The sequence below is a fragment of the Cololabis saira genome, chromosome 23, assembly GCF_033807715.1.
Source record: "Cololabis saira isolate AMF1-May2022 chromosome 23, fColSai1.1, whole genome shotgun sequence".
NCBI lineage: Eukaryota > Metazoa > Chordata > Actinopteri > Beloniformes > Belonidae > Cololabis > Cololabis saira.
The window spans coordinates 9,584,000-9,602,730 of NC_084609.1; the positions used below are offsets into that span (position 1 = coordinate 9,584,000).

The 18,731-nt window shown below is 35.8% G+C and overlaps 1 protein-coding gene and 1 long non-coding RNA gene across 2 annotated transcripts; both read left to right on the forward strand.

The window, feature by feature from the left end:
- The first annotated feature begins 3,792 nt into the window (after positions 1 to 3,792).
- LOC133424356 (uncharacterized) lies at positions 3,793 to 9,859 on the forward strand. Its single transcript, XR_009770864.1, has 4 exons — positions 3,793 to 3,826; positions 3,914 to 4,009; positions 4,651 to 4,793; positions 9,565 to 9,859. It is a non-coding gene; the product is annotated as an uncharacterized LOC133424356 (long non-coding RNA).
- Positions 9,860 to 11,550: 1,691 nt separating this feature from the next.
- Positions 11,551 to 18,456, forward strand: washc3 (WASH complex subunit 3). The gene is made up of 7 exons (XM_061714728.1): positions 11,551 to 11,730; positions 12,318 to 12,416; positions 14,412 to 14,477; positions 14,585 to 14,722; positions 16,123 to 16,239; positions 16,335 to 16,399; positions 17,084 to 18,456. Exons 1-7 carry the CDS (start codon positions 11,680 to 11,682, stop codon positions 17,181 to 17,183), a joined length of 636 nt encoding a protein of 211 aa, XP_061570712.1. The 5' UTR covers positions 11,551 to 11,679; the 3' UTR covers positions 17,184 to 18,456.
- The last annotated feature ends 275 nt before the right edge of the window (positions 18,457 to 18,731 follow it).

Consider the following 18,731-nt stretch of genomic DNA (forward strand, 5'->3'; position numbering starts at 1 on the left):
TGCAGAAGTGGAATAGGAATTGCTTTAAGGATCCTGTTATATTCCCTCTGAGTACAATTTATTTTATATTTTCCTAACCATGTCCTGTAGTCCAGAAGACCTCCACCAGAATCCATCATATCCTTCACAAATAAAATGCCTGCCTCATACCAATCTCTTTTAAATAACGATTTTCTATTTACTATTATCACTCTGTTATTCCATAAAACGGATCCATGAGGGGAAAAATTATGAGTGAATATCATTTTCCAATATTGGAGAATTTGCTTGTGGAAATTAGAAAGCTTAATGGGAACCTTGTTTAACTCAAAATCACATTTTAAAAGGAATTCAAGCCCTCCTACTTTTTCAAACAAGGATCTTGGAATATGGAACCATATGGACTCTGGCTGTGACAAATATGTTTTCAGCCATTTAATCTTAAGAGTTCCAACCAATGATTCAAAATCTAAAGCGTTAATACCACCATTCTTATATTCTTTAACTAATTCTGATCTTTTAATATAATGGGTTTTGTTTTTCCATAAAAACTGAAAGATAATGGAATTGGCTTTTTTAATAGTATTTGGAGATACGTATAGGGAATGACAGGGATAAATTAATTTAGAAATGCCTTCCGCCTTTGACAAAATGACTCTTCCAAAGATTGTAAGATCTCTAGTTAACCAGTGACTTAGAGATCTTTTCATGGCTATCAAGCGGTTAGCTATATTAACATCCTCTCTTCTAATAATATTGTTAGATATCAAAATTCCAAGGTATTTAACTTCAGATGAGACTTTAATTGATGCAATATTAGGATCTGTGCAAGTATGAATGGGCAATAACTCACATTTTTTAAGATTTAAAGATAGCCCTGAAGCTTTAGAAAAGATAGATATGTTACTAAGAGCTTTCTCAACCATATATTTATCTTTTAAGAAGATGGCTGTGTCGTCCGCAAACTGACTTATTTTAAATTCCTTACTAAGGATAGTAATACCTTCTAATTCAGGATTGTTTTTAATGAGCAATGTTAAAAGATGTGTGGGTAAAATGAACAATTTTGGGGAGATTGGACAACCTTGTCTTATACCACGTAACATTTTGAACCGCGGGGTCATACCAGGGTTCAAGGAAACGGAACTATAAATGTCGGTATAAAACATCTTTATAATATTACAAAATTTTGGACCAAAACCTATAAAGTGTAACGCCTCTAAAAGAAAACAATGTTCAACAGTGTCAAAAGCCTTATAAAAATCTAGAAATAATATCAAACTATCATCATCAATCAGCTCTTTGTAGTCGAGCATATCTAGTATTAACCTGGTATGATTGTGTATACTTCTACCTTTTATAAAGGCTGATTGACATTCATCTACTTTTTGCTTTAAACCCTCATTTAATCTGTTTGCATAAACATGTGCCAATAATTTATAATCGTTACACAATAAAGTTATTGGTCTATAATTATCCAATAAAAGTATATCTTTGTTGGGTTTAGGGATTAGGGAAATAAGGCCCTGTTTCATTGTGGGAGAAAGATTGTTGGATGAAATGCATTCTGTGAGGGCATTGTACAGTATCTCTCTAACATCTTTCCAAAATTTTTTATAGAACTCAACAGTTAGACCATCCAGTCCTGGTGACTTCCCGTTTGCCATCTGCATAACTGCTCTATCTAATTCTTGTATTTCAAGTTTATCCTCCATATAATTTTTGAAGTCATCATCCATTATCTTATTTTGTTCTCTAATCATATCTAGAAACTGATGGCAACATTCATTAGAAAAATGGGATTTATACAAATTACTGTAAAAAAGTTTAATTTCCTCATTCACTTGGTCTTGATCTTCATTAATCACATCATTGATAAGCAACCTATGAATTTTCTTCTTTGTCTGTCTCTGTTTTTCCAAATTAAAGAAATAAGATGAGTTTTTTTCTCCTTCCTCAATCCAACGAGCTCTAGAACGAATGTATGCTCCCTTTGATTTTTCCAAATACATATTATCTAATTGAGATTGAAGACTGTTCAATTCAACTTGTTCTTCCATTGTTAAATCTGTTTTACAACACAGTTTGTTGAGTTCACTTGTAATATTTTGCTGTTTCTGTCTCCTCATTTTGGAGGACACTGAGAGGGGAGGAGTTGGAATCCTTAAGAAGAGAGTTTGCGGAACTCATGAAAGGTAAAGGTACTTACCTGACTTTGCTAGAAATATATATATTCAGAAGGGATATTCTCCTTGAGGATAGCTACTGCATCCTTGCCATATATAAGTCAGAACGACTAGTGCAGAAGGAATAGCGCTGATGGCGCTTAATTTCAACACTATAAATAGGCCTTTGCCACAGTAATGCCACCAACTTGTTTTCTGAGACTCCTGAGAGTTGTCCACCTCAGTTTCTGATTCTGTCTCATCTGTATCGATGTCTGGTGGGAAAACTTTTGCATGAAAAACATTTTCATGCATAGCTTCAAGTTCCTCTCTTATATCTGGGGTCAGTATCCTATCTTCCTGGTTTGTCTCAACCTCAGATACTTGAACATACTTTTCATATGTCACCGGTTGTTTTTGGCTCTCTTCCAATTTGAGCTCAAGCTCTTGCACAACTCTTTCGTAAGCTTCAACCTCATTCTCCAAATGTTGAATTAGAGCCTTTTTTGTTTCCAACTTAGACTGAAGCTCAGTCAATTTCAATTTCAGGCTTTCATTTTCCTTTGATGTCTCACATTCCCTGTCAAATATCTCCTCTAGGTTATTCCGCATGGTTTTGTCTCTTAAGGAGAATTCCCGTATGATGTTCGACATATACTCTTCATCATTGAAAGCCATAGGCACACACTCATCAGCTTTTTTCCCTTCTTTGTCCCTGTGATCTGAGACCAAATTTGAATGAGATGTATCCAAATTGGAACAAAGCATCTGGATGTCCTGCTGGGGTCTATTCAGGGCTATACGCAGCTGTTCAGCTTTAGCGTTAATTCTTACAGGATACATTTCCTTAGTAAGTTTTCACCAATCAATCTCGACTGTTTGTGAATCCAAGTTCTAAATGTTCACTACCGGTATTTATACCTTCGTGCGTGACGTCAATGACTAGCCTTTGATGTGCCGGAAGGTAGGCCCGCGTATGACGTCAAATGACGTCATTACATTCTGAGACGCAAAACATTGCAGGTCTTTTTTTAACTTTTTTTTTTTTCGTTTTTGAGAAATGACCATGTCACAATATTATTATTATTATTAATATTTTTAATTACCATGTTATATTAACAACGCATCTATATAAAGGGGTACGTCAGTAAATGTTTCTCTGTAGTACGACGCATGCGCAGTAAAGCGCGACGGAGATTTTTTAAATTAACCTCACAAGATTTAAGTAAGATTAAGTAACATATATGGTATAGTCTTCAAAATGAAAATGGCTTATAACATCTTGGTTATTATGCCTCAGTGTGTTCCTTAGTTACTTAGTTATTGGGTAGTTCAGATGACATTATTTTGAGTAAAGTAACAACATGGGTGAGTACATCGTACACAAAGTATTTCCATCACTATTCTTCTTCTGACAGATTTTTACTTTTTTTATTTTAATTCATTTTGATCTCAAGATGTGCAGCTTTCATTGAATATGATGATCAACTGTGTACTTGTGTGACGTTATTTTGCTGGAGCATCGTTGAACTATCTTGGAGCAAAACCAACTCCTGCCCAGCCAGAGCCTCCTCAGTTGATGACAATATAGCAAATAACTTTAAACAGAGATCATTAATAAACCATATCTTATTTTATTTGTTTTCACAGGCCAAACTCCAGGCTTCTTCTGAGACTATAGAGTTGAGTAACCCTTTCCAAACATTTAGCTTGCCTTGTGAGCTCTTTAAAAAACATAATCAGTTTACTTAATTGCCATTTCCATTTAGGGTCTAATGCTTCTGAACCCATAAATGTCACATCTACACCTTCCACAAGTTCCAGCCATCAACATGGACAGTGGCGTCAATTCAGTCGAAGCAAAGGTATGACAAGATTACGAGTCACAGAACTTAACTAGAGTATCAATCAACACCAGCAAATACTCATCACAGAGGTCTGCTATGTAGCTTATCTGTGTGGTCAAGAAAATTTGAACTTTTTCAAATGCAGTCTCGCTCACTGCAAAAACTCAAAATCTTACCAGGAATATTTGTCTTATTTCTAGTTAAGATGTCTCATTTTTAGTCAAAAGATCTCATTACACTTAAAACAAGAGTCATTACCAGAAAAATAACTTGTTATTTGACCATTTTCACCTGTTTCAAGTACATTTTCACTTGAAATAAGTAGAAAATTCTGCCAGTGGGACAAGATTTATCTTCTCATTACAAGCAAAACAATCTTGTTCCATTGGCAGATTTTTCTACTTATTTTAAGTGAAAATCTACTTGAAACAGGTGAAAATGGTTGTTTTTGAGTCTTGTCTTAAATGGAATGAGATTTTAAAAAAAAGAGACTAAAAATGAGACATTTTAACTAGAAATAAGACAAATATTCTTGTTAAGATTTTGAGTTTTTGCAGTGTATAATAACTAGTGAAATCAATCATGTTTTTCTTATTTGCATTTGTAGTTATTCCATAAATGTATTTAAAAAAACAAACATTTACATTTAACCCTTGAAGCAAAGGTGTGGCGGTTGCCATACCTCGCCATACCCAATTGACGCCCCTGAACATGGATCAGCAGCTCCACATGAGTGAACTGAGTGGTCTGCTATCCTGTCTGAAGGGGGGAAGGAGGGATCTGGTGTGGAGAACCACTACCTGTAAGTGAAAACTTCACATTCCCAAAGAATGCTGATATCCAAAGCTTACACAGTTATTCAGTTATACTTTTTTGCTATGTTGTATTTTTAATGTCTCTGTGCTTGTTTTACATAATTAGTTCAGTCAATCTTATTGTTTCAGTCTATTTGAGTTGCAGCTATATATTTTTATTTTGAAAGGTGGTGGGCAATTTGGGCACAGCTGATGTTACTTTATTGATTAGAGCACAGTGGGAAGTCAGTGGGCACCAGGGAAGGTGTGTGGTTTTTACAGCTTCAGACAGCTTCAGTATCAGCCTTAGGACAAAATTAAGAGCCAACATTTCAACATCTGTCTGTATTGTTCAGGGAGAAGGTTATTAAAAGCCACAAAATGTTGTTGCCTGTCTGGACAATTGCCTCATTCCATCCTGTGGTTCCTATTTGATCTGCGTTAGAAACGCTTACCTGGTGCTTCTCAGTGGCCGTTTGAATTAGTTGTTGGAGACAAATAGCCACATATATATCTTTAGAGAGACGTTGCACCCATTAATCAGTTCTCTGTTCATTTTGGGTCATTATTCAAGTATTTTTTGAAGTAACTTATCTATTAGCTCTAATAATCATTCCTGGCATTTTCATGATATATTGTTTCATAGTGTATTATTATATTAAGTTATGAAATCCCATGGGATGTTAAACTATAGTATTATTATATTGTTATGTATTATAATATGGTGATATCATTTGGTTATATGTTATAATATTATATAAAAATTATGTTATATTTGGATATTACTATATTATTATGCTATATTTATATTATATCGTGCTACACCACTCTAGTATCTACTTTCATCATCTTATTTACACGTGTACACACACACACAAAAGAAGTAACTTTTCTATGTATTTATTACTTAATTCATTTATTTGTTTTTACAACTGATTGCTTTTATGTAAGAGGATCATATGTATGTTATCTGGTTTTATTTGTAGTGGGAGATAAATATTTTGTACACATAAGTACATGAATTCCAAATTTTAAAAACGAAAGCAAATAAACTGTTTTACTTGTTTACAGTAACAAGTTCAGTAGGGAACACTTTTACATCATTCTCAATATTAAAAAGTGCAAATTAGTACTAAAACAAATTTTATATCAGACCCCAGTAAGATTAAAAACCATTGCCAGAATGATAATGATGTGAGTCAACTAAAAATATTGCAAGTTAATGGGTATATTTAATTTACAGTGTATGAAATGATTCAGCACCAGTAATAGTTAAACACTGGTGGTGTATAGGGCCTATTAAAGGGCTAAAAATGACCAAAGTGTAGTTAATAAGCTAATAAATGGAAGTAAACCAATCAAACAGTAAAAATTGGAAGAATAAAATCAGTGAGAGGTTGCAAGTACATTTCAAATCCATTAGCGAGTCAATCACCATTGACCCGCATGTTAAAATCCACATTAGAGCAGAAATAAACGTATTTACAGCCTGGTTCAAAACACCGTTTTGGTCTCAATCATTTGATTTCACATCCTCACATCATTTGATTTAACAACTCTGAGGGGGGGGTGAATTGTTTTTGTACCACGCCAGGAGAGTTTATATAAGGCATTTAATATATTTCTAATGTTGATAGCCGGCTAAGCCAATGGCTAGCAGCTTTTACTTCCTCATCAGGCATCATCATCCTACCGTGCTTAGCAAAGCAACCACCCATTTGTATAAAGGCAAGTTTATTTGTATAGTACATTATTTGTACAATTTAACAAGTTGATTCAAAGTGCTTTATAGAGACGATAAAACATCATCACATAGCAGAAAAAAGAAAACATGATTTAAACTTCAAGCTAGAAAGGAAAATGTAAAATAGATAAAGACAGTAGTTAAAATGTAATCAAGTTTTGAAACTCAAGCTTAAAAATTTTGAGTTTTATTCAAATGTAGCTGAGAACTACTTCATATTCAGTATGAAAGGAGTGTATATCAGCTTTTAATCAGACATACTATGGTGTCCTCAATTTTAGGGAGAGGAAAACCATCTTTATATGTAAATGACTGAATATTCAACATTGTGGTTAAGCTGATATGGACGTTGCTGCTTGTTTATGTGGCGCTTTAGTGCCACCTTGTGGTCTTTTTGAACCATGCACAGAAACTTCTGCCTTCCTCATGTGTTATGGCATTTCCAAAAGCCGTACCATTGTAGTGGAGAAAGCTGGGGTCCGTTTCACAAAGCAGGTTCAACAAACACTGAGTTTAATCCTGAACTCTTAGTTGATCTACTCTGAGATCGGAAACTCTGAGTTTTCGGTTCCAGAACAGCGGATTTGAGGTAATTTACTCAACTCTAAGTAGTTTCACCGGGAGTTAAGCGCGAGCGTGAGGGAAATAAAAAGCCATCATCAGTAGAGCGCTGAAACAAGGATTCACCATGGCAACCGGCGACACAAAAGAGCGACATACATTTTCTTTTTTTTTCTTTTTAACTTTATTTATCTTTTCAATTTACAAAATCCCTTTGAGGAAACGTTAGTTTGCATCTGAAGATCCACATACTTCACGCCACTGGAGTTAGAAGTGTTAGTGCTGCATATAGCGAGTATGAGAGCATATTTTGAAAAAAAAAATGAAATTTTATTGTCAATTAGATCAGGGCCGTCAATTGGGTACGGCAGCTGCCACACCTCGGCTTCAGGGGAGAATGTAAATGTTTTTTTTTAAATACATTTATGGAATTACTCTGTATCTATTTGTATTGATGTATTCTATTACTTCATACATATAAAATAACTACAAATGCATATCAGAACAACATGATGGATTTCAGTAGGTATTATCTATCCCAACACTTGTACCCCCCCCCTCATATCTTGAAATGTCCCAGCGTCCCTGACGACAGTGGTCGCTATCAATCTCGTTTTTAGTGCGCTCTGCAGATATAATATATGTCCTGCCATTTTCTTTCTTTTTATTTAAATTGATTTATTTTATTATATTTATGTTACTTATGTAATGACTTATGCACTTCATCCACTTTATGTCTCATACTGTATTTGTTTATTTAATTCCTTGATGCCTGACTGTCCACGGTCAATGTTCTGACTGTAATTGGAACTTTTAAATAAAGTTTTAAATAAAGTAAAAAAAAGTGCGCTCTGCAGTGTTACTAACTTACAAAAATCAAAATGAAGCAGACAACCACGCAATAAAAAAAAAGAAAGAAGGCAAGTGATGGGTCCAGAATATATTAACGAGGCTGTTAGCCACTGATGGATTAATTATGCAAGTTCATCTCAAAGTAAGATATAAATCCTCTTATAAGGGAAATATTTGACTTTTTTTTACTCTCCCTCTCCTTTTTGCATTTGGACTTTAACTGTTTGAAGTTAAACTTGGATGTCCCTGTGATATTGTTGCACTGACATAGTGAATAAAGTGAACGAGTTAAATTGCGTTTGTTAGATAAGCCTTTTCTGCTCTCTAACTCTGCCGCTTGCTGTCCGTGGTGCGGAAAACGGATGCGTATTGCGTAAAGACCCATTGGCTGAATTGACGCCACTGAGGGAGGAGACAGAGAGAAACTCCAGGTTCGCTGAAATAAACCTGGTCCCGACCAGGTTAGATTCAGAGCGTCTGTTACTACGGTAACTGACCGAGAGCTTAAGTTACCTCTCTTTGTGAAACAGGCTAGAGTTACCTCTCTTTCTCTGGTTTGAGTTACCTCCCTTTGTGAAACGGAAAACTCAGAGTTTCCCTCATTTCAGGGTTAACAGACTCAGAGTTTTCACTAAACCTGCTTTGTGAAACGGGCCCCTGGCTAGGAAAGCGTTTAACATGCGCTTGTACATTGTGTCTTTGTATTAGCAACACAACAGTCATATTTTGTACATTTTTGTACTCTGAACACACTTCTCTGGTTTTGAGAGAGGACAAGGAGTTCTGGGATGACATACAGGTGGAAATTGCTCTATACGAACTGTGGACACAGAGTGGCAGCAAAGTGCCCCATCACCAGAGCTGGGTAGAATAGCCAAAAATTGTACTCAAGTAAAAGTACTGTTACTTCAGAATAATATGACTCAAGTAGAAGTAAAAAGTAGTCATCCAAATCATTACTTGAGTAAAAGTAAAAAAGTACTTGATGAAAAAACTACTCAAGTACTGAGTAACTGTTGAGTAAGGTCTGATTAATTTTTTTTTAACACAACCATTCAAACAGACAAAAGTACAAAATAATCATCTTCAGGCAAATTAAATCAATGAAATAAATTAAAATTAATAAAAAAATTTAAAAAACCTTAAATTAAAATAATCTTATAGTAAATTCAAGTACTTTAATACATAATAAAATAAATAAAATAATAACAGAATAAAAAAATAAATTAAGCACAAGTAGCACAACATTTCAAGCCTTTGTACATTTCTTTTTTAACCAGGCAGAACTAGAACAAGCCCATGAACTCATAGTGTTTGAGTCTGTGTATATGTGATAAAATATGCAAAAACAAACATTTTTTACCAAAGAATCACTCAGTGATGTCATGAGATTGACGCGTACGCGGATAAAAGGGATAAAAGAAAAGTAACAGCTCAACGTAGCCTAATGTAGCGGAGTAAGAGTAACAGTTTCTTCTTCACAAATCTACTCAAGTAAAAGTAAAAAGTATAGTGATTCAAAACTACTCCTAAAAGTACAACATTTCCCAAAACTTACATAAGTAAATGTAACGGAGTAAATGTAACTCGTTACTACCCACCTCTGCCCATCACATTTACAGCATGAAATGCTTCAACAGGAGGAAATGCCCAGCGCCTTGGCCACCATCCACATGTAGACTATGACCAGGTAAAGATCAAAGACTTGGACATATCTAACAACCCTCTGTTGAACAAGAGACGCAGGAGGCCAGTGTCTGGAGAATCTGATCGTACAGAGGAAGCTGACACGGAGGAGAAGAGTGGAACAGTCACACAGGAGTTGCATTCACTGAACAACATGGGCAATGCCGAACAAAATTAGTGTTAAAATCCAGTGTTTTCATATCCTTATATATCCTTTGTCCCTTTTTACATAAGGTATGCATATTTATGTTATTGTTATTAAATCATTGTAAATTGAAGCTTTCCAATAAAAGAATGGAAAAAAATTACATCAGCATTGTGTTCTCATGAGTAGCAGTGAATGAAAAAAAGAGATCATTTGAGATAATTAATGTGGGGAACATGGAATCATCCATTTATCTTCTTAAAAAGAAATACGTTATTAAAAGCAGCTTAGATTGAATTTAAATTTGAATTGTGGAATTTTCTACTTGCTGCAATGGCATCACTTGGTCATGTTAAATATTTAAATGGTTATTTCAATGGATTCAGACAATTTGCATCAATCACTGTCATATCTGAAGGTATAACTACTTACAAGTTTATTCAATTGAAAATTTTCTCTATATTATTTTTCCATTATGTACAAATGTATATATGAATATATATTGCGCTGATGAGTTAATACTGGTGAATACTGTATGTCAGATTCAGATTCAGATGACTTTATTAATCCCTTTGGGGGGTTCCGTCTGGGAAATTGACATCTTCATTTCACACAAACAGCACTGTCATTTACAAATCAAACACCCCAAAAGCCAAACACCCATATAAAAATTAAAAATAAAAATAGAAATAAAAGGTATATACATGTATATGTTATTTGAGATTGTTCTTTTTTAAATTCTGTTTACCATTCACTTTTGTGGTAATTGTCTGAAATAAATTCATTCATTCATTCAAATCTCTGCTGAGATAAATACTGGCGTGTACGTTGAAAAACTATTATACATTTGCTCTGCATTGCTCATGCTACGTTAAGTTTCACAGAGTAAAATGGAGCACATTTAATGTGGTGGCAGAGGTGTCAAGTAACGAAGTACAAATACTTTGTTACCTTAAGTAGAAATTTTGGTTATCTATACTTCACTGGAGTAATTATTTTTCAGACGACATTTTACTTTTACTCCTTACATTTTCACGCAATTATCTGTACTTTTTACTCCTTACATTTTAAAAACAGCCTCGTTACTCTATTCCATTTCGGCCTTTAAAAGAAAACTATCCAGTTAAATTGCGCCATCCGGATTGAGTGAATTTGGTTGTGGTTGTGGCTCAGATGTTCTTGTCCAGTTTTGTTCTTACATCCTGCAACTAAACTTGGATGTATATTCCAATAAAGGTTAGGATAAATGATAACATGCCTCTGAAGTTTGACTTTTTGCACCATTACAATACTTATAGGCAACTAGTCATCATATCTCCTGCTCTCTGAAACACATGTTAATGCTCAATAGTACACATATATGGTTCTTTAATATATTTGCATTATACTAAGATGCATTCATTTTCAATGGCTTTTGTCCTTAATGGCTTTTTTCCCCCTTACATTACTTTTACTTTTATACTTTAAGTAGTTTTGAAAGCAGTACTTTTATACTTTTACTTGAGTAAAAACTTGAGTTGATACTTCAACTTCTACAGGAGTATTTTTAAACTCTAGTATCTATACTTCTACCTGAGTAATAAATGTGAATACTTTTGACACCTCTGTGTGGTGGTAACATTACTGTCTGAAATCTTAACAAAATGTTATTGATATGTACACAATGAACACAATAGAACTGTTATGTATATGTCTGTGTGCGTCTGAATCTATGGATTTCAAAATAAAAGCTTTTAATGATTCTAGTGCCAAGTGTGACGTCATTACGCAACCACGCAGTCCGGAGTCACGTGAAACGTCTCTGCAGAAACTTCAGTGTGCTGCGTTTTGCCTAATTTTCTCTCAAATATTGAGCCGTTATACAAAAGGCTATATTTATATCTGTAGGATCCCTTGGAAGTGTGTAATGGACGAGGATGGGTTACCAATTGTAGGGTCTGGAGTCGATCTTACCAAGGTTTGTGTTTAAGTATTCAGCTAATGCTGCTAACAGGAAATGAGAAGAGCTGACACCAAACAACCAGGGCTATATTTTTATTACTTTATTTCATGATAAATTTGTAATGACAACCACCAATTGTTCATTATTTGCTTCTTTAATTATAGTTTAGTTTATTTAATTATTATCATATAATATATTACTTCATAATTCATTGTTATGGACATGAATATAGTTTTTATGACACAGTTAGGTTTAATACTACTTATTTTTGGTGCCTTATGCTTGTATGCAAATTTGACAAATTCTGTCCTTTTAAGGTTTTTGTTTTTTGCTTGAACTAAGTGTAAAATGACCCTACAGTAATGTGTTTAGTTTGACTTTGACCAACCAACTAACTAACTAACAAAATAATTAAAGACAAGCAAATATCAGCAGTTGTTAGGTCCACAATTAAGAGTTATTTTTAGGCAATATATTTAATTTAGACATGCTAGTAGGACATGAGACTTATGTTAGTATGATAGTTCTTTAATTTCCTTGCTCCTGTTTCTCCTCTCATGTTACTCTTGTGACTTAAATTCCTTGCTCTGTGTTTTCTGCAGGTTCCTGCCATACAACAGAGGAGAGTTGTTGCCTATCTCAATCAGTTTGTTGTGCACACAGTCCGTTTCCTCAACCGATTTTCCACAGTGTGTGAAGAGGTTAGTGTATCTGCTTTTACTCCAGTCGTCATGCTTGCGTGTGGATCTGAGCTCTATATTGACCTTTTTTTAGTTTACACAAGAGTTTTTTTCAGAATGGGATAGAAAATCAGACGTTACAGTTTATATCGACATAATTTGATGTTTCTTTCCTTTGTACAGTCTCAGTATGGTGCATGTTTCTCTTTACTTTACACACAGTCCCAGGCACTCCTCTCCCTGATTAGCTGTCAGAAACAAGCTGAGCTATAGACTCATCGCCTTCGTCATTGCTACCAACTAAGACTTTGTCCACGTATTTTCATTTAACAAAGCAACTAACATTAAATGTCACGATGTGGGGAAAGAAATGAAAAACACTGTTTGAATTATGATGAAGAGAGATGCGAGAACAGGCCTGCTCGTATAAAGATACACTTTCCCACCCTCACATCACCCTGTACAGCCAGCAGCAGCCTGGCTGTAAGCTGTGTGCTTGAATATTATCAGCTTATATACATGTAAAAGCACCCTAAATCAAAACACAGACATTGTCAAAGTTTATTCTATTAACGTGTGTAGGGCTGGGGATCGATTCAAATGTCAAGAATCGATTCGATTCCGATTCTTAAGATTCAGAATCGATTATCAAGATTTGATTCGATTCCGATATTGATTTGGGTTAGTGTTATTAAAACTGTTTTTTGAACTGTTGCATGAATTATATGACTGTAGTTATGCAAAATATTACTACTAGTATTATATTGAGATTAAACAGAAAGTATTGCAGCTAATGATGCTGTAAGGACCAATCACCTCCCAGAATGCTGATAGAACTGCTTTCAGAAACATCGTGTCGGTCAGAATTATCAAACAGATCCAGGGCAGCAAACGAGACGGATGAAATCGGTTTTATTTTTTCCCACATTCCGTTTTTATTTGTTCCATTTTCGGTCTATTTTGGTTTTTAATTTTTGAGCATTTGGTTTTTAGCATTTTTTGCAAATGTAACCCCAAGACAGTATATAAAGTAATGAAATATAGACAATTTATGCAATTATAACCTAACACTTTAATGTTTTCATACCTTTAAACATATTTAAAGACAAAAACATGGCACCAGTTATTCTCGTGTCCAACAAAACATTCCTTTTTTGGGGATAAACAAAAAAATAACCAAAAGTTGTAATGTAATGATGAAAAAAAATAAATAAATAAAAGGAAAAAAAAAATTCGATCTTTAGACATATGAATCGATTTTTAGGAATTAATATGAGAAATCGATTTAGAATTGGGAAATCGATTTTTTCAACACAGGCCTAAACGTGAGTTGAACTTGTAAAATCACTGTTTGTTCACTGTAAGTCTTCATTTCGGTTGACACTCCTGACTCATTGTGCCCTCCGGTCCGACCTTTCTTCTCTCAACGAATATCAGTCTCAATTAAATATCTTCTACCAAGAAAAACGAAGTCCAGTTGTCTTGATACAATCGTCTTTAGGATTACTTTGACCTGGATTATAGAGTTTACACCAGTGGTATCCCTGTAAGCTTTTGATGCTGCTACTTGTTCATGTTGCCAGCCATTATTGTTGAGTTGCCTCATCTGCTTGGCCATAACAGTGGATCATTACGGTCATGCACCGGTGTTTAGTTTGAAGTAGAGAGGCAGAAGTCCTTCAACAGAGAGAGAGATTAAGATTTGATCACAAGGTTTCAAAACATTTCCAACGAACCTTTGGGAAATGTGGTTTAAAGAGTCAAAAAATCTATATTGAAACAATCTTAACCATAGATAGTTTATTATGCTTTGCTGTGTTTGCATTACAAGGAAAGAGATGGATATTTAATGGTATTGATGAGACTGTATTGATGTGCTAGATGCAGCTGTGAATGAGTTGCTAAATATATTTTCCTGTTCATTAAAATGCCTGGGCTGTGTGTGTCACTTTATTGGTGTTGTTGGGGACACCTGATCCCTGTTATCACCTTCACCTGTCAATCTTCTTCCCACAGAAACTTGCAAACATATCTCTTCGCATACAGCAGATTGAAACCACCCTCTGCATTTTGGAGGCCAAGGTGAGTGGCGAAGCCTCTCCACTTGCTCTAATGGACTCTAATGCCACAACATCCACTTTTGTTTGTGTTTACTTTTTATTTATGGAGTAATATTGTTCCCTGAGCAGTTGTCCTCCATCCCTGGACTGGAGGATGTCACAGTAGATGGACTCAGCCAGCAGCAACCTGCACAGACAAATGGACCCGTTACCGCCAGTCAGAACCAAACAGATGGTCCACCAGCGGGGGCACCTCCTCCCTCAGAGGTACAAACACACAGTCGTGACTGACGGCGTATGTAGCAATACATACAGAGATGAGCAAAGGGGAAATTACGGATTCTTTTGTTCTTGCTCAGACTTTTTCTTTCAAATCTGTTTGCCAACATTAATGCTAAAAAATCACGGCATAATCGCAAAAGAACTTGAAATCCAACTTTTATCAAATGGATACCAAACATATTTCGACATGATTGGAAATGTGATTTATTTTCACACTTGGACAGATGGTTCTTGGTCTGGCTGATGTGAGAAATAACATCAACTACAGATAGTGGTGCTTCAAGCACAATGATAAGACTCAACAACACATTTTAGGGAACAAGTTCTCCACAGACAAAGCTTGAGGGAACCCTGGAAAGAAACCTGGAACCTGTCAGGGAAGTTGTAAAGAATAGCTGTTAAACAAAAGTAAGTTGTAGAAACCTTCCGTATCACAGACAGAGACTTTAAAAAAAAAAAAAAATTTTTTGTTTATCTGCATTTCAGCCCAGCAGCTGCCTCTTTTTTCTCATTACCCACAGTTCATAGCTGTAGGTGAGAGCAGCTCAACAGGTAAACCAGAGACGTTCAATAAACTCTACAGCCCACTACGGTTCAGTTTCCTGTATCTGTGTCACGTGACTGCCCCGCCCCTTTAGGAGACCGGAAGTAGGTCCTGAGTCTATTGAGTCCTATGGGAAAAGTGAACGTGAGCACAGATTATTACCAATTCCTTCGCCCCATAGTAACCTAAGTAAATATGGGACCCATTTTTCAAAAGCAACAAACCTTCTGAACATTCTGACACCAAAATGGCAATTTTCTGACCGACAGATTAGGAGAAAATGAACTTTGTTTGAGACCTGTCTCTGTCTGAGCAACACACTCTCGCCAGATTTGGCTCTCATCGTTTTTCCATCGGATAAAATGAAGTTTAAAACTAAAATAAAACTTGCTTCTTTGCTTAATAGTACTGTTATTTTTATTATTTAAGTCTTTTTGGAAGAAAGTTGTACTGTATCTAGTGTTGTATGTTCCAAAACGATGTGGGGAAAGGGGCGGCCACGCCCACTTAGGAGACCGGAAGTATATACTATTTCATATCATTGGCAGTAACGGTAATGCGCTATCTTGTGTATAGAAGATCTTTGGGTGAACTGAGAGTCTAGACACATAATGATAAAACATTGTGTGTAATAAACTCAGATAGTGTTGCACGGCAAGGACACTTGTAATTCAAGCATTAAGGAATAAAAGACCCAATCACGGTCAGAAGGGGGCGTCATGTTGGTTCATGTCGCTGGAAACCCTGGACAGACCCTGAAATGATCTCTCCGAGCTTCTAACAGAGGCCTCAGGTCTTTTACAATTCCTTACTGCATTTTTTTTCATTTTTCACATCGTAGCCGGCTCAGAGCTTACCAGAAGCTGCACCTGCACAAAAAGCAGAAGTGGCTGTGGAGAATGTCATGACTGTGGCCAAGGACCCACGATATGCCCGGTACCTCAAAATGGTTCATGTGGTAAGTCGTTACGCAATATGGTAATCTTTAAAAAAAAAAAAAAAAAAGAAGTCTGTTTTGTTCTCCTTCTTAACATTATGTCTTGTTTTCCTCAGGGGGTTCCAGTTGTAGCCATTAGGAATAAAATGGTGCTGGAGGGTTTGAACCCCAACCTGCTTGAGTGAGTGTTTTACTGTTGAATCTCCGAGCTAGGGCTGGGCGATATATCGAGATTTTAATATATATCGATATATTTTCAAACGCGATATGGTACGAGACAATGTCGTTTATATCGATATAGCTTTTTTTTTTCTTTTTCTTTTTTTTTTTTTTATGATTTTGATATAGCTTATTTTGGGACAAATTGACTTGAATGTTTTATTTGAGATTTGCACAAATGTTTTGTTATTTGCACAACTGTCAACCTTAGTGGAAAAGTCTGCCTGTTACTGTCTACGTTGTATTAATTGCACAGTGTATTTTAATTTTATTCAAGAAGCATTTTTATTCTATATATGCAGGCAGTTTATTTGTATTTCATTTGTTTTATACATTTTGATATTGTGCAGACCTCTGTTAGTAAATGTACCTGTGTGACATTTGGCACGAGGCTTTGTATTAAAACTGACTGTTTTTTTAAGGGTTTGCCTCAGAAAAAATTAAGCTAACAGAGATGCTATGCTATAATACTTTGGGGGAAACCCCAATTATGTCACAGAAAAAATATCGATATATATCGAGTATCGCCATTCAGCTAGAAAATATCGAGATATGACTTTTGGTCCATATCGCCCAGCCCTACTCCGAGCATCTACGTTTTTATCAAACCGACCAATAACATGTCATTCCCCCGTTTGTGCGACAGCACACCTGATGCTCCTGTCCCCGATGATGCGACAAGGACCGCAGAGGATGAAGAAGTCGCAGCTGCCAACTCTGACAGTGAATCATCTTTCAGCGACTGACATCCCTGTTCGGTCCTCGTCACTTCGGAGCTCCGTCTGGACGGTATTCGTTGAAGCCTTTTACGGGCTGCAGAGGAGCATGCGGCTGAATTGTGCCTCTTTCTTAGGAAGGTCGGTGAAAAGGTGCATGTGAAGGTACCTGAGTGATTGTAAAATAGTGGACTGAAATAGTTCTGATGGTCGTCAGTCAGCCGCCACGACTTTCATCCACCATTTGCAGTTTTTCATCAATAATTATTCATTTGAGAAAGATGGAATCATTTTCTGTTGATGTAAAGAGTTGTCCTGAAAGGATGATGTTAAGTTTTCTGCAAAGTAGAATAATATATAAGTTAGAAACACCGGTATTGACAACCCGATCTCAGTTTCATGCCTTAAAGACTGCAGTAACACCACTGGCCGAAGGATGGGTCGGCCCCTTCACGGCACCGAGTCTTGGGCTTTTTCCGGGACGTCCCATTTTTGGTATCCGAGTTCATGTTTGGGGCAAAAGTTTACCTGCAGAACTTAGTTATCTCATAAGATGAGAAGTGGTTTCGGTGTCGTGCCGGATGGGTGGACGCCCCCCAACTGGTACTTCTGATATTGTTGCAGGCTCCAAATAAAATAATGATGGAAAAATGCTGAAAACCATGAATGTTTATGACTCAGCGTTGTAATTTAATTTCTTGTTGACATTCTGGATCATTTAGATTTGCGCATCTGTCACAGAATAATTACAGCGGTCACAGAAATTGTATTTATAGACTGTATTATACTGCAAATTTATTTCTTGTTTCTTGATTGTATTTGTAAATGAAACTATATTATAATTCATGAGTGACTGATAATAGATACTAATCATTCATTGTGCATTTTACTTTGTTTTCTGCATTACTGCTTTAATGTTTTGTCCAGAAAAAAAAGAAGAGTTGTTTCACACTAAACCTACTGGAAACAAACTTGCACTAAGAGGTAAATGCTCACAAACGGACCACTTGACAGAAGAGACTAAACTAAAGTTTTATTCGTCTCCTCATATTCAAAGTGATCAGAACTCGTGAGCAGACGTCTGAAAATGTGAAACACTCAGTAATGTTTTTCGGTTGAAATGAAAAGCAACTTTCACATCCGTGACTTTTCCTTTTAATAAAGACGATAACAGTGTTAAAAATGAAAAAGTGCAATTTATTTTTCAGGTCTAAAGTCTGTACAGTACATCATGTCATAAGCAAAAGTACAAAAGTAGTTTGGTGATTGAAAAAACAATAAACTTTCCTTGTGAAAACAGCAACTGTAGTAAAATGTTGATGTTGTCCCATTTCTGCCCGTGTACACTCAACAAAACGGTTCCATGGTAAATGCACAACAATACAAATCATCAAAAACTGTAACTGATTCTAAAATGCAAAGGCGGTTTGTGTAAAATGTGAATACCCCCTTAAATGCTTTGACAGATGTGAAGAGAGTAAACAGCAGCCACGTGAAAGTTCAGCTGCTTAAATGATCATCTCAGTGTGAGCACCTTCGTTTCAGTGCAGGTTGCTGTCAGTTTGCTGCTCTGAAGCA